The sequence below is a fragment of the Microtus oregoni genome, unplaced genomic scaffold (genome assembly GCF_018167655.1).
Source record: "Microtus oregoni isolate MIOR12 unplaced genomic scaffold, Mior012 000012F_ref0000307, whole genome shotgun sequence".
Taxonomy (NCBI): Eukaryota; Metazoa; Chordata; class Mammalia; order Rodentia; family Cricetidae; genus Microtus; species Microtus oregoni.
Window position 1 is genome coordinate 7,492,465 of NW_024543071.1, and position 26,971 is coordinate 7,519,435.

At 48.9% G+C, this 26,971-nt stretch overlaps 1 protein-coding gene across 2 annotated transcripts in view; it reads right to left on the bottom strand.

The window, feature by feature from the left end:
* Positions 1-1,436: 1,436 nt before the first annotated feature.
* Positions 1,437-26,971, bottom strand: part of Rbm20 (RNA binding motif protein 20) — a 183,777-nt gene continuing 158,242 nt past the window's right edge. For both annotated transcript variants that reach the window (XM_041662056.1, XM_041662057.1), the window contains exons 9-14: positions 25,018-25,687; positions 19,088-19,192; positions 17,308-17,956; positions 15,622-15,756; positions 9,907-10,028; positions 1,437-4,478 (exon numbers count right to left, since the gene is read on the bottom strand). In XM_041662056.1, the coding sequence (XP_041517990.1) occupies positions 4,368-4,478; positions 9,907-10,028; positions 15,622-15,756; positions 17,308-17,956; positions 19,088-19,192; positions 25,018-25,687 (1,792 nt within the window). In that variant the 3' untranslated portion in view covers positions 1,437-4,367. The remainder of the gene's footprint in view (positions 4,479-9,906; positions 10,029-15,621; positions 15,757-17,307; positions 17,957-19,087; positions 19,193-25,017; positions 25,688-26,971) is intronic.

Genomic DNA, 26,971 nt, shown 5'->3' on the forward strand with positions numbered 1-26,971 from the left:
GTTGGTTCAACCAGTGGGTAAAGATGCTTCCTGCCAAGCCTGATGAACTGAGTTTAATCTCCAAAACATATGTGGTAGGAAGAGAACCAGCTCCCACAAATTACCATCTGACCCTCTGGGAGATATTTTTTTAAATATTTATTTATTTATTATGTATACAATATTCTGTCTGTGTATGCCTGCAGGCCAGAAGAGGACACCAGACCCCATTACAGATGGTCGTGAGCCACCATGTGGTTGCTGGGAATTGAACTTAGGACCTTTGGAAGAGCAGGCAATGCTCTTAACCTCTGAGCCATCTCTCCAGCCCCTGGGAGATATTTGATTACACTACGTAAAGCTACATCACTGTGTTTGCTTTAATAAAAAGCTAAATGACCAATAGTTATTCAAGAGGTATGGGTGGGACTTCCAGACAGAGGGAGCTCTGGGAAGAAGGAAGGCGGAGTTGCCAGCCAGATGCAGAGGGAAGAGGACATGTAGGCCCATAGATTAATAGAAATGGTTAATTTAAGTTGTAAGAGCTAGTTATAAACAAGCCTAAGCTAAGGCCAAGCTTTCAAAATTAATAATAAGTCTCTGTGTCATTATTTGTGAGCTGGTAACCCAAAGAAAAATCTGACTACACTGATTTTTGCAGACACCATGACACATACTCCATAAATAATTGAAAAAAAAATTAGATAAGTAGAGAAAGGTCAAGAAAGACGCCTAGCATTGACCTCTGTCCCCCACATGTACTTGCCTATATGTGCACCACACTTACATGTACATATGCACGCACACACACATACATACATACACACGCACACACACACATACATACACACGCACACATACATACACACGCACACACACACCCATACCACACATATGCATGCACGTGCACACACACACCCATACCACACATACATGTACATATGCATGCACACACACACGCACACACACACCCATACCACACACACATGTACATATGCATGCACACACACATACATACACACGCACGCACACACACCCATACCACACATATGCATGCACGTGCACACACACACACATACATACACACGCACACACACACATGCCACACATATGCATGCACACACACATACATACACACGCATGCACACACACATACCACACATACATGTACATATGCATGCACACACGCATGCACATACATACACACGCATGCACATACATACACACGCATGCACACACACCCATACCACACATATGCATGCACACACACACACATACATACACATGCACGCACACACACACCCATACCACACATATGCATGCACACACACACACACATACATACACAGACACTCACATACACTTACGAAAGTCAAAAGAAGACCAAATGCTAGCATAGAGGCACTATGAGATGCTGTTCAAATACTGAAGGAAGGACCCCTGCATGACACGGCCACTCAGAAGCTTTCAAATTCTCTTTATTAAAAACCATTTTTTTCCTTTTGTAAAAACAAACACTTTGAGTCAGTTATATAGATCAGAAAAAAATGATGACAATTTATCTAAGACACTCAAAAATTCTAATATTTTATGAGTTCAAACTTAAAGTAACTAATAGTTCTGTTTCTCTCAAATACTCACAAAATAATCTCTGGTCCAGTTCAAGTATACTCTTACAGATCACCCCCTCAGACTGTCCAAGAATGGGAAACCTGAACACCAATGGCTGCAGCTCCTACTAACAAGTTCACCCAAGCCCTCACCAGGTGCTCAGCGTGACCGTAAGAGAACATGGGCCTTCCACACATCCACTCAGGGTGCAAACAAATCCTTTGTGTAAGGCAGCAACTGCTCATGAACGACCTTGGGGCGAGACATTTTAAAATGACAGGCGAAACACTGAACAGAAATTTTTAAAAAAAGAAATCAGTATTTTCCTGGTCGTCTTTACTACTGTACTGCGTGTAACACACATAGGAATAAAAAGTGCCAGGACCATGCCAATGGAGTTATATAAAAATAAATATATATGTATATATATACACACACACAAGTATAGAATCACCTGTGACTTTAAACTGAAGTTTGTGACTGAAAGTAGAGACTGCCTTGTCTTCCTCCCTCTGGAGGACTTTCTCCAGAGTGCTCTGAAGAAGGTCAAGTTAAAAACAAACGAGGGAGCCATCTCCCTGCCTAAGAACTGGGCCACGTGAATTCCCATAGAAATGCTGCCAGCGTAGGAGCCAGTGGTGCCGGTGAGGTCTGCCTCTCTCTGCTGAAAGATACAGTGTCTAGCCTCTTATAATGTACAGGTCTAGCCTCTGGTGGAGCTGCTAATGGATTTAGGGATGGGGCCAATAGCTGTTCTAGAAGCCATAGGTTTTCTGGGAAATGGGGGAGACTTTGCTGATGACCACAGTGTGATGACCACAATGCTGGGCTGCCACCTGTGGAGCCCACCAGGGGAACGGTGGGGACTGAGATACACTATTGAGTCTTAACTCTTTGGATACCACCTTCCTGAAGCCCCAACTCCCCATCACTCCTTTCCAGACTGGCCTGTCTCTGTCCTCTCTTTGCCTTACTTAACTCCTCTTTCAAAGGTTCCACAAGTTCTCTCCTGGCCAGGAATCATAGGCCTCAAGGTTTACATGTGGTCATTGTAGTGTCTGTGTTCATTTCCTTCTATGCCTCAGTTTCCTCACTGATAAAATGTTGGTATTGAGTTGAGTTAAATCACTTCTCCACTGCTCTTCCATTTGTGTAGAGCATAGAACAGCAATGTAAGAGGGGAAAGACATGATCCCTGTCCAGTCTGTTTGCCTTCACCTGGGAACATAAGCAGGCAACTCACACGGGCAAACCATCCACATGGAAGACACCTTCAGAGAGGCATGTCTACTTGTGGAGACAGCACCAGGCTCTCTCTGACCTGGGTCCATTCTATGGCTCAAGTGGAGCTCATGTCTTCTAGTACCCTTATCCCAAGACCTTCCACTAAAACCCTTCAGCCCACATGGGAGGGGAGTGCTGACCCCACCGGGAATCAGGGATCTGTTCTTCCTAGCATTTCAACATCCAAATCAGCATAAGCTAGGCCTCCATCCTCACCTGAAAGTCCCCAGAAAACCAAGTGTTTTGGTTTCTCCTTCAACTGGGGATCATTTTCAAATGATTCTAATACAGGGTACTCAAGAGTAGAGGCATCAAGGATGAAGCAAGGTCAGGTGCTAGTCCCTTGATGCTGACTTAGGCTGATTCATTGCAGAGACCAGCATGCACCCTGGCCCACACCAATTTCCTCCTCTAGCTGTAGGGAGAAGCCATGGTTGACCTCAAATTGAAAGTGAATCTATACCAACATCACCATCCTGAACAGAACAAATCCAGACCCATCCTTAAACCAAGAAGTTTGGATTGGCCCTCCCAGAGCTTCGACAATGTTAAGTTCTTTGCGCCATAAAATTAATATGATTTTACTTTAAGGCATTAGCCTGGTGGTTTTCTAGAATAACTGAAGATGAATGGCTTTCTGAAAATAGGTGCGTTAGGGCCGAGCACACAGCTCAGATGGTAGAGTATTTGCCTCTTTGCTGGAAGCCCTGGGTTTGATTCCAGTACCACAATGCTGACAGCCACAGTACTCAAGAGGTAAGGGCTGGAGGATCAGGAGTTCAAGATTACCCTTCAAGGCAATCCCTGACCTACATGAGAACCAGCCTCAGAACAAAAGCCCAGGGCTTTGGGGGCTAGGCATAAAGCTCAGTGGGAGAGCACCTGTTTAGAATGTAGAAGGTCCTGGGTTTGATTCCCAGCACCAGCCAGAGCACCAACCAGAAACTGAAAAAGAAAAGGAGCCTTTTCAAAATGGTGGGATCCCCCTGGAGGAAACTGTAACGTAACTGCTTGTACCTCCGCCAACTGATTCATTGATGACCCCTCTCGAGACGGATGAACCTGACTTAGCCCCCTTGGGACACACAGGACCCAGACTGCAAGACCACCTCGGGTTCACCAAAGTGACTCTGAATCCAGGGCAACTCTCAGACGTTTTCCTTGTGTGGCCCAGCCCCACATAACTGACCTGCCAGAACCAGTCAAAAATTGAAACCCAGTGACAATCCCTGAGAGGTTGGAGTTTATGTAAAGGAAACGAACTTTGGCACAGAAGGGATAGGTGAGAGGAAGAGAGAAAAACAAACTAAAGAAACAGCCCCCAGGAAGCTGGTGACCCGCGGTGGGCTGTACTCGTCTCTGGAAACAAGCCGAAGCACCGTGTCCTGCCTGGCTTTCCTTCTTCTCTGTCCTCAGTCCTGTCCCCGGGGCCATACTGGCCCTCGTTCAGCAGGCTTCCCATTCTCCTTCCAGAGACAGTGGCCGCGGCAATATCAAAGCTTTTTCTTCTCAAAGTGTGGCACAATCCCGCTGTCCTCGGGGCTTGGACTGCCTGCTCCCTCCATCTCCTTCAGGCCCTCCTCTGCCAGCTGCGACAAGTACTTCTGTGGAGGAGAGAGGGACAATGCAGGCAGAGAGACGTCAGCGGTGGCACAGTGTGTGTGTGTGTGTGTGTGTGTGTGTGTGCGCGCGCGCGCACGTGTGTGTGGTGTAGGACCCCTTTCCTAACCCTGTGGTAAATGGGGACCATGTCTCCCTTGTCTCCAGTGTATCTTAGGGCAGCTGGACCACATTCTGTTTCCAAACAATGTAAGTATCTTGTGGGGAAAGCAGGAAGGGTAGATACTAACCATAGCAACCACCCCTACCCTTCTTCGTTGCCAAGCACTTGCTAACTACCTGGCTTAAACTCAATCCTCGTGACAATGCTACCTGTTTTCCAGGAGAGCTGCAGAAGGAGGGACGGTGGAAGATGGCAGAAGTCCAGGACTGGCCCAGGGGACATCAGAGATTCCCAACAAGCCTGTAGGACATGCTATGGGGGAGGGCCTCGAGACCCCTGAATGGACTAGAAATAAAATGCCTTCTCTCCAGTGGGGGCCTGCCTCCACAGAGCTAGAAGCACTTATGGCCGATAAGCCAGCTAGGGCTGGCCTGTATTCCGGATATCTGGGACCAGCGCTGTGAGAGATGAGGGGAAGGCCTGCCTGTGCTGGAGCAGCTGAGAGATGAAGGGAAAGCCTGACTGTGCTGGAGCAGCTGAGAGATGAGGGGAAGGCCTGCCTGTGCTGGAGCAGCTGAGAGATGAGGGGAAGGCCTGCCTGTGCTGGAGCAGCTGAGAGATGAGGGGAAGGCCTGCCTGTGCTGGAGCAGCTGAGAGATGAGGGGAAGGCCTGCCTGTGCTGGAGCAGCTGAGAGATGAGGGGAAGGCCTGCCTGTGCTGGAGCAGCTGAGAGATGAGGGGAAGGCCTGCCTGTGCTGGAGCAGCTGAGAGATGAGGGGAAGGCCTGCCTGTGCTGGAGCAGCTGAGAGATGAGGGGAAGGCCTGCCTGTGCTGGAGCAGCTGAGAGAAACAACACAGACAACACTTGACTGGCAGTTATAAAGGTCAGGGCCAGTTCAGGGGTCAAGCGTTCAGTCTCAGCTAATAAAGGTCCTGGGTTCAAATCCACACTCTCTGCATGCAAGCGGCTGAATGTCCCTAACATCTGTGACGTGAGGGTAACCATGACAACCTCGCCAGCAGTCGGGGAGTGGGGCAGTGTTTGCTATAAGTGGAAAAGTGACACATGCCTCACGCAGCACCCAGCATAATGTCTGGCACACGGTAAATACTCAAGAATGTCAGACTTGCGCATGAGCTGAACCTGCTGTAGGATTGGGGGGTCCCTAATCTGCCCCTACCACTAGTGAGAGCAATGGTGTCTCCCTCACCCTCCACCTGCTGTGAAACTTTAGCTTTTGGGAGTGACTGCAGTCTGACTGGGAGCCAGACTCTAGCAGATGCCTGTGGGCGAGCCTGCTGCTGGAGAGCCCCAGCTTCTCCTCTGCCAGCTTCAAGAATCCTGAGTGGATGAGTACCCTGCATATGGGTGCGTTCTTTGAGGCTTGATGCCATCTTCATGCCCAGGGAGGCCTACACTGCTGTGCCAGATCACTCCCCACGGGTGCACATAGAGCCGTGACCAGCAATGGCATAGAGAGACTTCTGGAAGCTGCACTGAGGCGCCTTCAACCTGTTCCTGCCTCTTAGGGCATCCTTGACCCCCAACTCAAAACCTCCTGAGGAGTCCTAACTCTCTAAGTTGCCTGACTTGAGTCAGCCGGCACCTGCTGTGTGGGTCTCAGGTCTTCACTTTCCACACATGGGACAAAGGCCCCTGAGAGAAGCCCTATCTGAGGTGGCTGTGGCAGAGACTCCTGGCTCCCTGACAGATACATGAGGGACCTCGAACTCAGGTTGGACAGTGTGAGAAACTGAGGCAATGCCTATGCCCAGTATATCTAGGGACCACAGGGATGGTGCTGGCCTGCTATGGGAATTGGGAGGCAGCCTGGAGTTAGGCCCTGAACACTGTGCAGACCTCTGCCCTAGAGAAAGGCAGCCTCTGAAGTCTTCCTAACTCACTTAGTGGGAGTAAGCTTGAACTCTGGGGTCTCCTTGGGGGCCATAGAATTCCACCAAGACCAAAGATTCTCACACTGAGGAATTAGACATTCATAGAACTGTTAAAATGAAGATTCTTGGCCTTGGTGTGTGGCTCAGTGGTATTTCTCTAGAACATTCAAAGACCTGGGTTTGATCTTAAGCACTATAACATTTTAGAAATGGAGATTCCTGGGTCTACACTAGGTGGGTAGGTGCAAGCAGATGCACTTTAGAAAGATGCCAGCTAACTCAGTGGAGAATCGGGGCCGCGTTACCGCATGCCCTTCCAGCCTGCGAACGATCTAAGAATAATGAAGGGTGGTGATATTTTGTTGGTGATCTAACAAATAAAGCTTGCCTGCCTGAAGATCAAAGTGCAGAGCTAAGCCACTAGTTAGCCATAGAGGCCAGGCAGAAGTGGCACACACCTTTAAGGCCAGCACTCAAGAAGCACAGGCAAATGCTCTGTGAGTTCAAGGTCACCCTGTTCCAATCTAAAAGAGAAAGGGAGCCAGGCGGTGGAGGCTCACACCTTTAATCCCAGTATGTGGGAGTCACATGCCTTTAATCCAACACTAGGGAGGTAGAGACGGGAAGGGATGTGACTGGGCCGGGAAGAGACAAGAGTCTGAGGACTTGTAGAGACAGGATCTTGCCCCCTGGGTCTGAGGATTTCATAGAGATAAGAACTTTAGTGGCTGGATCCTTCAGTTCTCTGATCTTTGCAGCATTTACCCTGATATCTGACTCTGGGTTTTTATTATTAAGATCAATTAGGATTCGAGCAACAATGAGATTTTTGAGTTAATGACTGTCCCCAAATAGCTCTCAGAGCCCAGTGAGCCCAGTCTCAAGTTCCTGCTCTGGTCAAACGAGGCCACCATTCCCTTTCCTCCCCAGGAGAGAGACAGAACAGTGGGTCGGCCATGTTCATAGAACAGCTGCTCCCTAGTGGGAAATCAGGAGGTTTAAACGAACCAGGTACAGCCAGAGAGAGCCTCTTACATGCGGAAAATCAGGAGGTTTAAATGACCCCAGCATAGCCAGAAATAGTCTCTTACATGCGGAAATCAGGAGGTTTAAATGACCTGGGCACAGCCAGAGACAGCCTCTTATTTGTGGGAAGCCAGATGGAGCCGTCCCCTGCCCCGAAGAGCAACTTAGAGGAGGAAGAAGAAATGAGTGACAAGAACCAAGAGATGTGGTCCAAGGCCCAGTGGCTCTCTCTACACTGCCTGGAGAGAACCTTACAGCGCTCCTCCGAGCTTCAGCAAACCTGAGATTCTTAACTAGATGTTCACATTAACCGTTTCAAGAATGTTCGTTCTTAAGTTACATGTTACTGCTGCCTCCCAATATGTGACCTAGCACATGTACTCCAAAACTGCAGGCAATTCTAGTCTGCATTCCTGCTTAAAGACCACTAGATTAGGTCCAGGAAAATCTCAGTGGGTAAGGGTCAGTGTCTCCAAGCCCATGGACCTGAGTTTGAGCCCCAGAACTCCAATGGTGAATGGGGAAAACCAATTCCTTCAAGTTGTCCTCTGACTTCCATGTCTCCATTATGGTATGTGTGTTCCTACCTTCAGAACTAAATAAGTACATAAATGTAAAAAAATAACACACATGACTTTAAAAAAACAAACCATCAGATAAGCCATTCTAAAAAATTAACTAGGAGAGGAATACCTGGCCTAACACTGCGGCAATGACACCCCTGGCATTTCTTAGATTGAGCTATGTGATTCAACTTGATATTTATTTTGTATGTGGTGTCTATGTGTGCATACACTCATGTGTGTGTTTGTATATATGTATATATGTGTATATATTTGTGTATGTGCACATATGTGTGTATGCATATATCTGTGTGTATGTATGTGTGTGTGCATGTATGCATGTGTGTATGTGTGTGTATTATATATATGTGTGTATTTATATGTATGTGTTATGTATATGTGAGTGTATGTATGTATGTATGTGTGTATGTATGTGTGTGTGTGTGCATGTGTATGTGTGTGTAGAGAAGTCAGGTTGATATTAGAGGTCTCTTCCTCTGACACTCTCCGCCTTATATTTTGAGGCAGAGTCTCTCTCACTGAACCTGGAGCTCACCAGTTTGGCTAGACTACCTGGCCAGTGAGCTCCAGAGATCTTCCTGCCTCTGCCTCCCCAGTGCTAGGATTATAGGCATGTATCACCATGCCCAGCTTCTATGTGAGTGCCAAGGAAAGTCCTCGTGTGTCCACGGCAAGCATTTTATTGCCTGATTCATCGTCTACCTCTAAACTCTAGTTCTGATGGTAAAAATGCAGCTGCCTTGAAGCGCTCACCCCTACCCCCACCCCAGCAAATGAAATACCTGTAAAAGCCAGCCTGTGCCAGGACTTGATCATGAAAATTACATGTGCTTTAGGTTTAGATATTGCCGCAGCTCTCACACCGGCCACCTCAGTTCAAGCTTCCCTGGTACACCTGCCAGGGAGCCAGGAGCCTCCGCCACAGTCATCTCAGATGAGGCGTCTGCTGGGGGCCTTGGCAGAATGCCAGACAGTAGCATGCTCATTGACTTTAAGATACTTTTGAAAACCCATTACCATCTCTGAAAAGTGCATCTGACAATCGAGAGAATCTCCCTGCTCAGTTCGCTGCACTGTTTTTCTAATTGGTGTTAAACTGGTATAGCAGGCTGAGGATGTGGCTCAGGCGCGGAGCATGTGATTGATAATCTAAATGTCCAACCCCATGACAAAGAACAAACACAAAAACTGGTATGTACTAGTAAAGGCGTATTAGCTTGGATGAAATATGGGGTTCAGTACCTGCTGTAGAGACATTTTGATACAGGCATCGCTTAGTTGCTGCCTGTACCCAGGTCTCCTAACTCAGCTGGAACCTACAAGGCCTGAGTCTGTATTCGTTGCTGCTGTGTTCACAGAGCCTAGACCAGTTCTGCATGTAGGCGCTGCCTGTGACAGGCGTTTGTTGTGCTAGCTGGACATGTAATGGGGCAGAACTGGTTTTTATTCCCGTCACAAAGGTTATCTGCATGGAGGAGGAGAAAGGGAAGCCCCCAGGCCTGGCTGAGAGGGCTGGCTGTTCTGTGTGTTGGGAGAATACTAGCAGAACTCAACTTGTGCTCCATCACGCTGAGGGTGGAAGGTGTTTAAAAGGCCTCTAGGGTGCGGGAAATACATAAGTAGAGTTGCTGCTCTGAGCGCCCTTAGGATGAAGCCTGTCTGTGGGACAGCCTGTGGAGTCAGCCATTCTCCACACGGTGGGAGGAGGTAGAGGCAAGAGAGGCCTAAGACTCCTAGGTGCTGGCTTGCGAGTGGAGACTGGGAAATGGCACAAGGTGGACAGCAAGGAGAGCGAGCGGTTACCTGTAAGTTCCTGTAGTGGATGGCACTGCGACAGTGGCTCACTTTGGCGGCCTCCTCACTCGTGTAGAACAGGCCACACAGCTTGCAATAAAAGCCAGTCCTGGGAACCACGAACTCCACTCCTGGGGAAGGGTGGGGAATGGACAGGCAGCATTAAGAAACGCATTTGCTGGTGACTTTGGCAGTTACCAGCTCCTCCAAGCTTCACCTCATCGGCCACATTTACAACACAGCCACGGAGAAAAAGTGCCTACCCCATTCACAGGTCCTTGTGAACATCGGGAGCACGCTGCTAGCCGGTGGAGGGCGCCCAGCAATGACTGCTCAGCGCCCTGCCTTGTAGGTCTGAGTCCGTGGGCCTGCCTCTGAAGAGAAGGGGAGGAAGACCTCTCTGCTGCTCTAAGGATTTCAGGTCTGCTTGGTTCCCCTCTCTGCATTTGGGACCCAAATTCTCTGTAACATGAGGTTTGTTTTCGGATCACTTTTACCAAAGAAAGATGAAATTAAATAAAAGAGGAAAATTTACCCACTCTCTGTAATGCAAACATGTGTCCCTTTTGATCTGTGGTGGACCAGGCTGGGCTCAGACTCACGGAGATGCACCTGCACTGGCCTCCTGAGCGCTGGGAGCTAAGTCTAGGTACTCAGGACCTACATGCTGGATGCGAGCCTTCCCTGTGTGAGCAGAACACAGCGGCCGAGGGAGGGGTGCTGCTCCCATTCCCTCTGCTGGGACAATCTGGGGAACTGGACTGGAAGGAGGAGAGGATACAGCAGCTTTCAGAGGAAGGAGGAGGAGGTACCTATTCCTCAGCGCCCTGCGCCTCCTAACCACAGCCCGGCCCTTGTCTTCCTCCACTTGGTGCTCAGCACACAGGAGATCCTAAACTTGTAAATATAACTCTCCTTTACATCTCGATAGTAATAATAATGATGATGATGATTAATAATAACATTAAGTTTATTGGTGGGATACAGTGGCTCTGAGGGAGGACAGAAGAGAAGAAGCCCGGGGGACGGCGTGCAGCCTGCCAGCCCAAAGCTCCACACTGCAGCTTGGAACCTGGCTGCCTCTCTGCCGTGCAGCTGTCTGCCTGCTGTCTCAAAGCCCTCAGCACTCAGCCACAATCCCCAGAAGTGAGAGGTGTCACTCAGTCTAGCTGTCCCACGGGCCTGAATGTCCTTCTCCTTCACCCTCTACTCTTGCCCTCTGTGCAGAGGATGGACACGTGGCCCTACTTGGTCGGTGGGGGAGCACTGGAGAGGCCTGTGGGTGGGAGAGCCAGCTCTAGGCTGCTGCTGGGGAACAGGCATCGAGCAAGGCCCACCACCTTTGCCCTGTTGTTACAAAACAGGTATTGCTTGCCGCTGCTCCTCAGAAGCCTCAGAGACATAAAATCCAAGAGAAAAGCTGCTAAGAAAGAACTCTGGTCAGAGCCCTGCCTTCTGTCCTGTCCTATATCCTACGGGTAGCAGGGTATGGCTGGGCTGTACCAGGAACACAAACCTGGAGATTATAGTGTAAACCGGGCCTTGGATTCCTTGTCCCTTTCCTGGGGTCTCCAGGAGAAGTCTAACCACCTCAAGGGAATCCACAGAAGCTGAGGCAGGAGCCAAATTGTGCAACCGTGGCTCCTTTCAACCAGAGTGTTACAGCTACCATCTGTGGGGCTGTATGCGACATTTCACTGTAGCCAAGTCTCGGTGGGACAGTAACAGTGGAAGGAAATGGCATGTAGGTCAGACAGGCCCCGCACTCTCGCATAAGCTGTGACCCCCACAGAGGCGTTGGTGGACTCCTCTGGAGTGAGTTTCTCATCTGTAAACTAGGCAGCACAATGCCACACATGATGTTGTGAGGAAACACCTGCCACCTTGCCTGGTGCTCAGGGAACACCACTTTAGGCACACAGAAAGCAAGCATCTGAGCATTGGGCTCCACCCACTCTCCAGCCTTTCCCAAGGCTGCCCCGAGAACGACGTCTATGGTTTGGCAGTAACTTTCTTCCCAGGCCCTGCCCAGTGGGGTGGGTCCATGTCAGTAATCAAAAGACAGCGTTAGGAAAAGATGAGTGGAGACAGGAGGATCCTCAGATGACAGTACAACCCAGGGCTTGTGAAGGCACCACAATGCCGGCCACCACTCCCTTAGGAAGCCCAAATGTAGGGACCAGAGAATAGCAGTACCAAGAAACCCTGCCATAGCCACGGTGAGATCAGGAGCCACCGAGCACTCCATTTCTTAGGGCTTGATTAAGTGCTGTCATTAAAGCCGCATTTGCCTCCTAATAATAGCTCCTGGCATGGATAATTATGACTTTGCCATCCTAGTAAAGCCCATGTGGAGAGAGGGGAAGCTCACCTTCTGCCAGAGATGCTATTTGGTTATAGTAAGAGCAGGCAGGCCTTGGCAGGCTCCCACTGGCTAGAGTAACCAAGTGCTGGCCTGAATCATGAGCTCCCTCTCCAGCCGTGAACACCCTAGTCCCTGACAAGACTGACCTCTCCATTCTCCTAGTGGGGTGCCCTGTCCTTGGCATCCTGCATTTCACCCCTGTGATCAACACCCCAGTCCCTGACAAGACTGACCTCTCCATTCTCCTAGTGGGGTGCCCTGTCCTTGGCATCCTGCATTTCACCCCTGTGATCAACACCCCAGTCCCTGACAAGACTGACCTCTCCATTCTCCCAGTGGGGTGCCCTGTCCTTGGCATCCTGTATTTCACCCCTGTGATCTCCACAGGGACCGGAATGTTGTCTCTCATGTTTCTAGAAATCTCTCTGCTGTAGTGACCAGTCCTGGAGTGTATAGGGTTTGAAGCCCCATCGAGAAGAAGCACTGTGGGCCTAATGAATCCCAAAACCCTTCAGCCCTTCCTAAACTTCTGTGACTAGAAGGCACTAAGACTCTCCATTCACTTCCTCCTCCAAAATGAATCTACATGGAGGTTTCACTTACTAGGTTCATAGAGACAAAGAACTCAAAGCAAAGAGGTTAGATAAGCTGCTATTTGTCTCCCCGCCATCAAGTGGCAGAGATGGGATTTGAACCCAGGAATAAGAGGCCATAGTCTGTGCTCTTCAACACAGAAACGGCCTTTTCCTTCTTACGTCTGAACAGTGTGGCCAGGGAACAGACATCCCAAGCTCCTGAACTCAATGTGTACTCTTGAGAAAGGCTCTTTGGTCTCTTCACCTGTCAAACACAGAACACAGCAGCATCCCTTCCTAGAGGGTATGGGAGTGTGGAGACCAATGAGCTATTGGCTTTCTAAGTGAATGAAGATGATTGTACCAGTCCATGCTGGAAACAACCTCAATGCCCATCACCAGGTAGACAAACAGTATGGTACATCCAAATCCATAAAGCAGCACAGGTGCATATGGATGTCAAAACAGATAAGCCACACTGTCTAAACATGTGTCCTTCATTGTATGCCAATTACACCCTAATACAGCACTTCATAAAAACAAAATCAGATACCATTTTCCTCCTAACAGGTTGGCAAAGATTAAAAACTGATATCTGGGTTTGGCAAAGAGGTAGAGAATGGGAATTCTCCCTGGAGGTGACACTGAAAGCTGTTATCCTCTTTTTGGAGTGCAATTTAGTAGCAATTATAGCATTTTTAATGCAGATATATACAGACCCACAACGCTCCCATGCTTGGCTAGCATCCCGCCTCACAGAGACGCTGGCAACTGCACAAGGGAACCAAACCAGAACATACGGCCAGCAGCAGAGGGCAGAGGCCAAGAACACACCACTAGAGTCTGAGTCCTAACCCGGCCCCTCCCGCTCAGGAGCCTCGTGACTGCATCTCAGTGTCTGACATGTAAAGTAGGAATTCGCAGTACCACCTGCTTCATCCACGCTTGGAGTGTGTTCAATACTGTATGTGAAGCACTGAAGACACTGAGTAGTGGCTTAGCTGTTACCATGTGACCATAATGGGACACCAAACAAACAGGAGACTGCTGAAGTGCTCACCAGTAAGGGATGGGCAACAGAAGGTGCAGATTTTAGGATGGGGTATTCACAGTGGTTCAAAAGAGTGTGCTCTCTGCTTACTGACGCGAAGAGCTCCCTAAGACCGGCTGCTCAGAGCATGGAGGGTAGGGGAGAAAGTCATCGAACATGGCAGCATCCTCTGAGGCTGGGGAGGGACGATTGAGACCACCAGGATTGATTCTACGGGGGCTCTGTTTTATTTAATTTGTTACATTAAGCTTTTACACTTTGGACGGTGAGAAGCAGTAATGAAAAGACATGTACACAGAAGCAGGATTCACTCTTCATGTTTGCTGTGTCCTTGCTTCTGAGTTCATGCCTGGAACTTATTACACTCTCAGTTCCCTCATGGTGCAAGGCACGGTCCCACGTGATCCTGTAAGTTGCCGAATGGATAAATCCGTGGACAAGCTGCAGCTCCTAACCGGCAGGTTCTGCAACATCGGAGTCCACAGTTAAAGTGCCCGAGAGCATTGTGATTCATTCTAAGGCCTGTCTTTCATTTTTAGAAATATTTGTGTTGGGAGGGCTAGGGAGGTGGACCAGTGGTAAGAGAGCTTGCGAGAAGACCTGAATGTTAATCCCTGGTGGTCATGTAAAAATTGTGAAACCTCAGAGTTGGAGACAGAGCGGCAGATCCCAGGCCTTGGCTGAACAGCTCAAAGCCACAGGTGAGGTGAGCTCCTGTCTCAAGGGAACAAGAAGGGGAGAATTAGAAGAGGGTTCTTCTGATCTCTTCCTATGGACTCCATATCACATGCATGGGTACATACGTGTGTGCACGCACACACATGCACACACGCACAACACACTATGCACACATAAATTTTGTTTTGCGAGATACTACATAGCAAGTTCTTTAAGAACAAGATTTGTCATTTTTCCAAACTAATTCTATAAGAATGGCATATTAGAGTAAGGAAATAGAAGAAGAGGAATAAAGACGCGTGGAAGGAAAAGTCAAGCTCCACACTGGGGTATCTTCCCTGGGTGCCCACATGGTTATCACTTTCTAGTACGTCCGTGGGTCTCATTCCTAAGAGATACTTCCCCCAAACATCCCCTCTGATAAGCTGCTCCTCCTTTTTCCCTCTTAGAGCCAGTGCAGAGATCACAGACATCAATCCAGGAGATTGTTACTAGTGTGCACCACCGCCATTCTCACTGGTGTGCGCCACCGCCATTCTCACTGGTGTGCACCACCGCCATGCTCACTAGTGTGCGCCATCACCATTCTCACTGGTGTGCGCCACCACCATGTTAACCGGTGTGCACCACAACTTCAGTCTATTATGTGGGCTCAGAGAAGCAGATCTTTCAAGGAGAAAAGTTGTGTGGCATTCTGGGACAATATAGAACAAGGATACACAGAAGAATGACAGCAAAGGGGGTTCATTTTAGCTGAGATAGTGGGGCTTCTGTTTCCTGCCTACACAAGGCCTGGGCTTCCCTGCTGGGGAAACTGGCCTTTCCTGGCTGAGTCTTATTGCTGTGCAATTCACGGTTCAGTCATGTGGCTATTAGGTCTACTATGGGAGCCGGAAACGGTAAGAAATTTTATCGTCTTGCAGGTCTGGGCTATTGCATCACATCTTAAAAACAAGGACAGCACCATGGCAAAAGCCCTCTTGAGCTCCTCCAGGTCACTTGAGAACTGTCACTTCCTGGAGCTGGGACTCAGGAAGGACTGTGATTTCACCTACCTAGAGGAATGCTAAGCTCGTTGAACACATCCTCCGGTTCCCAGGAAGGCAAAGAAAGGGGCTCTTTCAGCTCCACTTCGGTGAGTTCTGGTGACCTTACTTCCAGAGATTTCACTTCCACGTACCTGGAGTTTTCTGCAAAACATGAGCCTGTGAGGTAGGAGATGAGGACAAGCCACACACACACACAAATAAACAAACAAAAAAAGCACCCTAATGAAACTCACAGCAGGCCTCAAAGAGTCCCTGTAATTCCATCCCCTGCACTGTGATTGGGAACTGTCCCTTGGACTGCTTAATCACGTGAGGCTGGGGCTGCTAATTAGCACCAAAGTGCTATAATTAAGATCATTTTCCACTGCCAAAAAAATGCCACACGCAATAATACTTGGCACTTCTTAGCACTTGGCACACAGGGATGGACTGGATGATCCGTCCTCCATCACTCCCAGTCAGTATCACTCCATCTCTGCAGGGAGGGGAATCCTCAAAGGGCAGAAATAGTGCTGACATTCACCAAGACTGGCCACAAAGGCAATGCCACCCTCACCCCGTGCTTGTGAAGCAGCACTATTAAACACGAATGCCAACTACGGGGTAAGTTAATACACCTCTGAGCCCTGCACTTGTTGAGACCCGTACCACAAAGTAAAGGGTGCTCGATCAGAGAGAGGTGAAAATGTCAGCACTCTTTCCTCAAACCTGTTCTAGATGGGCTGGGCCTTTTTGTTTCTGTAGCAACAAGCAGGCTGATCAAGACGGTTTCCATGAAGATTCAGAGCCCGGCAGGTGAAAAACTGCTCAGGTCAGCTTGACACAGAGGAAAGCCCAAGCCTCTGGGCCACCCACCAGCTCTGCTACCCACAAGGCTCTGGGTTGAGATATTCCTTTTCCCTGCCTTTCCCTGTATTTTCTGCTTCTTGGGTTTTACTCCAGCTTTGGTAAAGCCGTCAGCTTTCTATAAAATGGATCTCTAGTTACGTGCACCGCAGGAGTATTAAGAACTACTCACCCTTTCTCCAACCCGCCCCCCTTCCCCAGCTCTGGATGGATCTGTTTCCATCTGGCAGAGAAGACAGGGCTTAGCCCATTTTAGACTCCTTAGTTCATGATGTCACAGCGCTGAGCATAGACACAACATCACCTCCGGTGGAGGCAGACTTGTTCCTGGGATAAGTCCTGTTTCGCTATCTGACCCTGGAGAAAAACAGGTCTGAGGTAGCCAGAAGGGAAGCAAGCCAAGCCCTTCAGCAAGCCCTCCTTCTTCTCTGTACAATCTTCTCTCACCCACCCCTCCATCAAAGAAATAATTGCAAGGGGGTAAAGGCAGCAAGCCATCAAAAAGAACCCAAACCTTTTTCCCCCCAAAAAATCTGAAAACTCAACCTGATCTTAGTCGCCTGTGCCTATGTGGGACCCCATAATACAGAGAAATCAAGCCTATCTCAGGTGGCTTCTCAGAACTCAGTGGTTCCTGTCAGCTTTCCTTTATACTGTTTGCCTGAGAGCTATAACAGGCTAACCTGTCCTTCAGAGGCTTGCTTCTGCACATGGCTTTCTGCCTCGGCTTTAAAGCGAGTTGGAAACTCCCCGTATGTCTGTTCCAGTCGGCACACGCCTGCATGTCCTGATGGAAGCAGTGGCCCAGTCCACCCAACCACCCATGGAGGAAAGGAAGGTAGTTACCCTCAGTCAATGAACCTTGGCAAGCCAGGCCTTGGAGGTCGCTTTCAGTAGGGGGGCTGGCTTTCTCTTCCAGGGGACTGACTTCATGAGCCCCATCTTCAGGAGACCCCCTGGCCTTGCAGTCATCGAGAAAGGGGCTGGATTGCTGGGCCCTGTCCTCTGCTGGCTGGAGGGACATTTGTTGGGTTGTAGGGGCCGGACGCGCATCTGAGTCCTCCGCTCCTCTTGCCTCCTCGTAGCAATCTGAGACCTCCAGTGAGAGGCCTGTCGCGCATTCAGCTGGCTTCCGCTCAGTGTCCAGATTTAGGCCAGGCATCTCCATGTCCGTGTCATTGGGACAGCGTGGAGATGTAGACGGCAGTTGTCTGGGCAGCGTGAAGCTGCTTTCTGCACCCCCGTTCCCCATGGTCTCCCCCTGCTTGGTGAAATCTTTGGCCAAGTCCAAACCTAAGGTGGCTGTCATGCAGGGACATATTTCAGGGAGGGTTTTGTCCTTCTGGGTAATGGGCATAATTTCCTCCAGCTCTGGGATGTCCGGCTCCATGATGAAATCTTCTTCCCCCACTTCATCCACCGTGACCAGCTCCTCCATGTTTGTGGGGTACCAGCTGTCCCCCTCGGCCTCACTGCCACTCTCCCAGTCTGGTTCCTGTATGAGGATGGAGAATGTGTATCAGACGGTGGCTAACGATATTCACCCAGAAGCTGTTTACACCGGCTACAGGAGCCCCTGGCCAGAAAGATCTGGGCGTTTGCGCGTTCTCCTCGGGAAGCCTTTACTGAGTACTAAGGGAATATGAGCCCTTCAAGTCTCACTTTATTCATTTATCCTCAGGACGGCACCCAAATTGGCACAAGCTCCAGAATAAGCCCTTGATGCTCAATCTGCCGTGTTTAAAATGACACAAAGGAATTTTTTTTTTCAATGAAGCTCTTGTTGAAATTATGCAGGTCAACTTCAAATGATTTCATAAATAAACGTGTTTTGAAAACTAAAAAAAAAAAATCACACAAAGATTACCTAGCCTTGCTGTGTAACAGTAAATGTCTCTGAATGAATAAGCTATAAATGCTAAACACTTATCAAGCTGTTTCTGTGTATGTGCGGACACCTCTAAAAGAAAAACCACTCACAAACATCCTCCCAACTCCCTCCCTCTCAGCAAAGGTGCAACTTCCACGCTCACAGCTGCCCTCCTGTATTTTTCCCTGGGAGTTCCCAGCAGCCTACGGCTTGGCACACAGATTCGGGAGGGTAGTTTCCCCTGACCGGAAAGGCATGAAGCTGGCTGCCATCCAAGGACATTTCTTTTGCCTGTGGAAGCCCAGCCCAGGAGGACGGTAATTGGATTTTGATTTTTAACTCAGTAAAAATAATCTTTACAAAACAAGGAATAGATCTTGTTGATCTCAGGGTCTGGGCCTGCTGTGGCCAGACCTCCAGCTTGAGTACTTGTGTCCCCAGCCCACTAAGAGACCTGCTTATTTTGGGAGCCTGGCTCTGAAGCCTGAGTCTTTTTTGGGTGTACGTTTTCTTTCAGAGTCACAGTCAAGTTGCTGGTGAGGGAGGCAGAGCCCAGACATGTGGCTGAAGATCTCCCAGGCGAAGATGGCTAAAGACCTCACCAAGCCATTCCACCAGGAAGCGCACGGCCTTGGTGGAAGCGCTTGTGGAGACAGGCACATGTTCCACGCAGCCACTGTCAGGCATGACTGACTCCTCTGACTGAGTCCCTGGGGCTAATACACGACACCACCAACAAGATGGGGACACATTTACCTTCCTTGTCTTCATGTTTTCTGGCTCAGAGGACTCCGTCCCTTCCCCCTGTCTGCCGGCTGGTGGAGGGCTTGCTTCCGTGCCTTCTTGTTCCTCAGTGCCAGTCTAACAAGAGAAGAAGAGAGTAAACAGGACCAAGAGTGAGCAGAGGCAGGAGAAAGAGGGAATGCGGGGGGGGGGGGGGGGGGCAGATCTACCTGCTTTTCCCCTATCCCTCACAGTGTTGTAACACTGAGGCTCAGAAAGGAGTTGCTCACTCGCACAGACAGATAGACAGACATTTTGAAAGCTGGCCCATTGGCTTTCAGGGATAGAAATCCCTGGCCACCTTAGGGTTTGCAGTGAGGATGACTATAAGAAGCTAAAAGTGACCTATCTTGGGCAGGCAAGACCCTGGCCACTATGGTGACATCTCCTTCCAAAGGCATTTTTTCATTCACACACACACACACACACACACACACACACCACACACACACGTTATTCCTTTATCTCCTTATGTGCAGGAAGGGAGTTGTCACCCAACTGGAGCTGTAAACCAAGCACACTCCCTCCTTCCTGCTATTCTCCCCCTGGTTCGGGCCTCAGGCTGGTGACCCACATTTAGGAAACAGAGCAACTGAAAACAGGGATTTGGTTTGAAAGTTGGGCTGCTACACAGCAACAGGGGCAGTGATCTGCAATCCACATGGTATTTTACAATTTTGAAATTACATTTGTGTGTGTGTGCATGTGAGTACAAGCACCCAAGGAGGCCAAAGACATCAATGTTATGGAGTGAGTATTACAGGCACTTGTAAACTATACCCATCACGAGTGCTGGGTATCAAACTAGGGTCTTTGCAAGAGTGCATGTTCTTAACCACTGATCCCTTCCACCAACACTGCAAATTTAGTTTAAGCTTTGGGGCTGGAGAGATGACTCAGCAGTTAAGAGCACTGGGTTCAATTTCCAGCACCATGTGGTGGCTCACAACTGTGTGTAACCCCAGTTCCTGGGAATGTGACACCCTCTTCTGGATATATGTGCAGGCAAAACACCAATAAACATGAAACAAATAAATAAAAATTTCCAAAAGAAGAGGGGAGCTTGCTAATCCTCAGTTTAGAAGTTTCTCAAGTTTACTCTCCTATTACTTATCCCTTGGTCATCAAGTTAAGGCTACTCCCTGGGCTCCTCTGGGACAGGGGACATTGTATTTTATCAACGTTCTTGGTTGAGGTTGGTGCGAGGTAAAGTTCTGATTTTAATTACTTGCAAGCAGACACACCCCCTTGAGCTGATAAGGAGCCAATTAGAGTAGGAACTGGGGGCTGACTGGTATAACTGGTTATTACTGGATAGGGACAAAAGAAGCAAGGGAAACCACTCTGAGCTTTCCTTAAGTCTTCTGTGTGCAGAGCAAAGCAGCTCCGCTTGTCCTTCCAGGCACCAGAGTCCGCTCCCACCAGATGATGGCCGCTTACATTGTTGCTGTTTTTATCTGCCTGCATAAATCATCCCTAGCCGTTCCTTATGAAAATAAACTATCGTTCACAAGTAGTTCTTGCAGGCAGAGTCAATACAGTAAAACTTCCCATCCCATTCAAGCTTGGAGAGCAAAGGACAGACTTAATGATGTAGCCAGAGACTCTTGCTAGAAAAGCCACTAAGAGCGGGAGAAGAGGCTTTCTAGGCTCTACAGACAGCTCTAGGTGAGCAGGACACCTCCTGAGTAACAGACCAACAGAATCCATACCCAACTTCCCCACCTCACAGACCAAGACAGCAGGTCTCAACGGTGGTGCGCTGGCATTGCCACCAGAGCCAGGAAATCTGCTCAGCTTCAATCTCTTCTGATCTCTACCCTCCCCGCAAATCTATTTTCTACAAGGCAATCCAAAAGGATCTTCTTAAAATGGAAAAAGAATCACATCCCCCGTGTACCTTCTTGTCAGAAGATCTCATTTATTTCCCCTTTCACTGAGGACTGTGGATCTTTAATCTGCACACAAGGCCCTGCCCGACGTGGCTCCCAGGGACAAACGCATCTCCCTCCAGTACATTAATGCAGTACACTGTTCCAACCACACTGGCCTCCAGCCACACAGCACCCTTTGCACAAGTTGCTCCCTCTGTCCGACCTTCCTTTCCACTCCCCAAATATGCAGCCTTCCTTCAAATCTCACAGGAAAGCCTTGAATCCATTGCAGTTCCTGACATCATCTTATAGCTCTCCTGCTTGGCATCACCCGGTGTTCTTCTGTTCACATGAAGAGTGACTTGGCCTCTTCAGAGTGTTCAGAGACTCCCAGCATGTTGGGGGTCTCTGAACCGAGCACAAGAGGTTTTCTATTTCTTCCTCGAGATTGCTCCTCCCATCCCCAGGGGTTTGCCTACTGCAAGCTTCTAGCCGTGTGAGACTTACAGGTGTGGTTCTTGTGTATGTATGTACATACATGCATGCACAGTGCCCACATGCATATGTATATGTACATGTTTGTGTGCAGGCACATATGTGCACAGCATGCATGCATGTGTACATGCATGTGTACATTAGAAGACAGCTCAGCTATTAGTCCTCGTCTTCCACCTCATTTTAGACAAGGCATCTTTGTTGTTTGCCTTGGGACTGTACTAGCTGGCTCGTATACTTCCAGAGATTCTCCTGGCTGCCCCTCCCATCTCGTCACTGGATCACTGTGATTAAGGATACACGCTACTACATCCAGCTTTACCTGAGTTCTGGAGCCATGCTTGCAATGAAACAACATACCCACAGAGCCCTCTTCCTCACCCTGGACTTTCTAAAGCATGGGAGACTCCATGCGGATCTGTAGAGCTGGGTCTTGCTCTAAAGAGCGTGAGGGGCAGCCCTCAGCATGGTCATCACCCTCTGGAGCTGAGCAGTGATTGGCTCCATCAGTCACCACCTTTTGCTTGGCTTTACCCATCCCACTATTGCTGGCTTGGCTTCCCGGGACACATCTGTGGTCCTTGACGCCTCCCTTCTAGAAGGATGGACTGGAACCTCTTTCCCTCATCCTTTCTCAGTGACTTGATTTCTTTCTGGGGTTCTAAGGTCAAATCTGGATTTGGTCACCCATTCCCACTGAGAAACACACAGGGCTTCTGCCCCGTAGAGATTTCAGAGGGTCTGTCATGAGCACAAGCTCACTATGACAGGATTGCAGCCTAGTGGTCATACCTACTTAGCAAAGAGCACTGAAACAGAGACTAGTGTGGCGTGGTTCTCAGGAGTCAGGCCTGTGCCTCTAAGTCACCGCCTCTTCCACAGATGCTTATTCAACACCCACTCTGTGCCAAGCTCTGCTCAAGGACAGAGACGTGGCTGTGAACACAAAAGATTCTTGCACTGAGGAGATTATGTTTGGGGGTTGTGGGGTGAGGGCAGACACTGTGTTAAATAAGGATGCTAAGTGCTGGGTGCGCAGATCACTCTGAGCTCAGAAAGGTAGGAGGAGACAGAAGTGGGGTGCGGTGTTGGGATGTTATACAGCAGCTATAAGTAAAGGCAAAGATGCTAAGAACAAGAGGAGTAGACTTCTGGGGAGGGGAGAATCATACGCAAAGGCCCACCAATTCATACTGCTGGCCTTTCCTTGAGACACCCCCAATTCCTTGACTATTTCTAAGCAAATACAGCTGCCCTGTGGTGTCTGGGGTGGGGGTGGGGTTCCAGATTCCCCTCTCATGCCAGGGTCTGCAGGTGCCTAAGGCCCTTATATAAAAGGACCTTATATAAAATGGCCTCGTGTTTGCTATAACCCACACAGATCCCCGGCAGAAACTTTAAATCACCTCTGGTTTGCTTTTTATCCCTAGTGCCATGCTATATGAATAGTTATTCTACCTGTCTTCTTTAGACATAACATGTTTTTTAAAGTTTGTAGATGTTCATTCGAGACAAAACTTCTCCCCAAAATATTTTCAACCTGTGGTTGGTTGAATTCACAAACACAGAACCCAGGGATACAGTTTTAAAAAGTGTACCCTCTTCTTAAAAATACCAGCTGGCTTACCAGGTTCTCAGAACCCAGCATGAGTCTTCAACAGGGCACAGGTGAGTCTACCACATCCACCTCTCTGATCTCACCTCCTGTGCAGCTCCTGTTTTGCCAGTTGAGAAAATATGGCAGACTTCGAAATGGACAGAAAAGATTACTGGCAAGACTCCCTGTCCTTTATTTATTTATCTACTTAATATTTATTTAACTGGGGGTTGAATCCAGGGCCTCCTATAAGTAGGCAATGCTCCACCGTTGAGCTTCATCCTAGCCATTCACATTTTTATATGAGGCAGGGTCTCACTAAGTGGCCCAGGCTGCCCTTGAACTTGCGATCCTCCTGGCTTGGTCTACCTCTCTGGATTCGAGATCTGTACCACTAGGCCCAGGCCTGGTATCCTAATAGAACGCTAGGCATTTGTTTACCGCATCCTTCTAAGGTATCAGATTCTTTGGTGGTCATGCCTTTTGTGATTTTACATCTGTGCTGAAAACTGATCACTGGCCCTGATGCAAACGCTTCTTACTCATCAAGATGCAAATGAGTTTTATCCAGTGACAATGCAGCTGATTCCCTGAGTCCTGCGGAAGACACCGGTTACATCTCACTAGCAAATCCCTATGCTGATTGCTTCTATAAGTTGCCTGTTCATTAGTACCTCCTTTGAGCTGACTTTACATCGTATGCAGCTAAGATGTAATGCAGGACCTAATAATAATCTTTCGCATGTTTCTAGCAGAACCGTGATTTTATGTTTAGAAATAGAATCTTTAAATATGTCCTAGAAATGCAACCACATTGGATATTCTTGAAAACAGTTGTTTGTTTCCACTTTTTCTTGCCGCATCTCCTACCAAGAGCACCAAACTGGTTTTTGTCCATTTTCAATACCCACCTACGTGCAGCTTTTATTCTGCACTGTTAATTGCCTACAGAGAGCTGCTGGTCCACTGGAAATTCCAACTTGGGCTCTATTATGTGCAGATTGTTTTATGTCTGCTGGACCTCGGCCTCTGCCGTATATGCACTATGTCCTATTCACCTTGGATTTCTTGTGCCAGACCCACACTTGACTCCTCTCCCAAACATGGGGGAATGAAGGCTGGACAACAGCCCAAAGTGACTCTTCAGTGTTCATGGGATTACGAATTGGACTCCTTGTTTGGACTATCACCCACTCCTAGGTAGAACTCCTAGAAGATATGCACAGAGGATTTCAAGGATTCCGCGTCTTGTGAAAATCCCTAAAACTCTACCATCACACCCATGTTTAATAGGAGGCCTCAGCTAAAAGGGAATGCAAGTCAAGTTGGATATATGTGCCAGCTGGTTGCAATGGGCCTTTATTAAAATGAAATTAAAGTCCTTTATCTGGAGAAGCTACCATGCTTGAGCTCAAAGTATAATTTAGGGGGTGGCGGCCACTTGTCCTCACCTGTCCTTGGAGCTCTGGATCAGAGATAGTTTTGGCAGGTGCACAGAATGAATCAAAGATCTAATCTCCCTTGGGCAACTGTGGGTGCCAACACCCAGGAACACTCCACCCTGGGCACACAGAACTACAAAGGGTCTTTCCATCAAGTCTCTCCTTAACTTGTAACGAAGGCAACAAGGTCCATGTGGGACTGAATCACTAGCTACTACTCTGGCTGTCCCAACCTAATCGCCTTGGTCAAAGGGAATCACACTGGGTGCTTTTCCTGCCTCCTCTGTGCTAATAATGACCTAACTTGGTAGGGCTGCTACAAGTAAGTGGTGTAGTTATCGAGGGTCCTCAGTGCAGTGCCCTGCACCTGGCAAAGGGTCACGAACATTCATTCAATCCGTGCATGCTCATTATCAGCATACGAGCCTTGGGATTTTCCTCTGGGCCAGCCGTACCTTCCCCAGGGTCACCCCAGGGGCACATTTGCGTTATTACCTCATTCTCTGCTGTTCCGCTTTCTTTTCTATCATCAGCTCCTTCTTGGTCTCTGTCAGGTCTCTTGGCTCTACTTTTCTCACTCTGCTTGGACTTCATACCCACAGGGGCCCTAGTGACCTTGGGTTCCAGTTCATCCCCTTTGCCCGAGTCCTCTGGGTGAGGGGGTCTAGTTTCCCGCAGCCTGGCCTCTTCTTTCCTCCTGGACCTTCCTGGTACTTCCTGCTGCTGCTTTGCGTGTTTGTCCAACTTGGCTTTGGGTTCCTTTCGATAGTAGCCATCGTCCCGACCTTTGTAGCTGGACAAAGAATGGAGTGGGCTGGGGGACCCTGACCTCAGGTACTTTTCCCGATGGCCCCTCCCTCCTTCAAGTCGCTCATCCAGTTCAGCTTTGTCCATCTGCCTGGGGTAGTGTTTCCGGTCATGTGCCCAAACATCTGTCCGGTCCCTCTTGTCTTCCCCGTTCTCCCTCCAGGGAACGGACTCTCGGTCATCTTCCCTCCTTGCATAGGGGGAGTGCTCCCAGGAGTCCCGGCCATTGCCCCAGTCAGTCCGAGAGGGGACTGGCGGACTGTGGGAAGAGCTGCAAGAGGTGAAGCTTGGAGTGTGCGATCTCGGGGAGAGTGATCGGCTCACCGGACTTCGGGACCGTGGCCGCTCAGTACCGTATCTGGGAGGAAGGGAGGAAACAGTGTTCAGAAGCTGCAGAACCCATACCCCACATCACCCAGATGTAGACACACACAGCTCCTCTCAGAAAAAGCCTTGGCATAACCTACCCACCTGGGCATTCATCAGTCACAACTACATACCATTCACCCAGATGTAGACACACACAGGTCCCCTCAGAGATATCCTTGGAACCACCTACCCACCTGGGCATTCTCAGTCACAAGTCACAACCCAGCACTACACAGAGTGGCCAGGAACAAGCCTGTCCTCCCTCTTGACTTATGGGTATGGCTTTCTTCCCAAGTCACTTTCTGCCCCCTCTCTTAGAGTCTGCTCCTAGGAGCTGGGAAGAATGGATATATTTGGTTCAGTCCTACTTTGCTTCCTCTAGGGAGCTCTGTTCAGGCGTACCGGCCCCAGAAGAGTCTTTTCCTGGGGATATACAGGGTGAGGGCTCCGAGAAAAGGGCTAAGAAGCAAGGTTGCCATGTCTACCCTCAGAGACAGTGCCTAACCCAGATCCAGTGTTGCTTGCTTCTAAGACTTGAAGACACTCCTCCACTTGGACCCCATCAGAATATAGGTGACTTAGCCTCCTTTTGTTCCTCTCATTTAGACCTCATTATAAGTAGTTTAGAGTCTAGGAATGGAAGTGGGGTTGTGGCAGGAGTGAGGAGGCAGGCTCAGAGAGCCACAAAACAGAAAATCAGGAAGACATCCAAGGCTTAGAAAAGGTCTCAGAACTCAGATCTGTTCAAATCTGAGATGAAGACATCGACACCTTCAGGAAGTGGATCTGCCTAAGGTTCAGAGCCCAGTTTCAATAGTCTCCACATTCTATACTGCCCCATAACTACAGATGCCATGATCTGCCTTTTACACACCATTAAAACCCCCAAGAAAACATCATTTTAAATAAAAAAAATCAGACAAATAAAAATCCCTGTCCTGAACGCTCGCATGCTCTCTGAAGTCTGATTGCTAAGCAGATCACCTGAATCACACACCTGATACCCTAAAAGGATTGAACAGCTTCATGTGGTTCGCAAATGGAGAGCAACAATGTATCCCTCACTCAAATGGAGAGCAACAATGTATCTATCCCTCACTTCCAGGACCCAGAGCTACATCTCTTACTGGCTAGGGCAGTCTCTTAACCAACTTGGGAAGTCTGGACATCTGTCCTCTATAGTTAGGTTAGAGCACCCCCTGTGGCCACTCAGGAGACTGTAGGCCTCGTTTTGTTTTCCCATCTTAAGGGTCATAAAAGCCAGTTGAAAGAA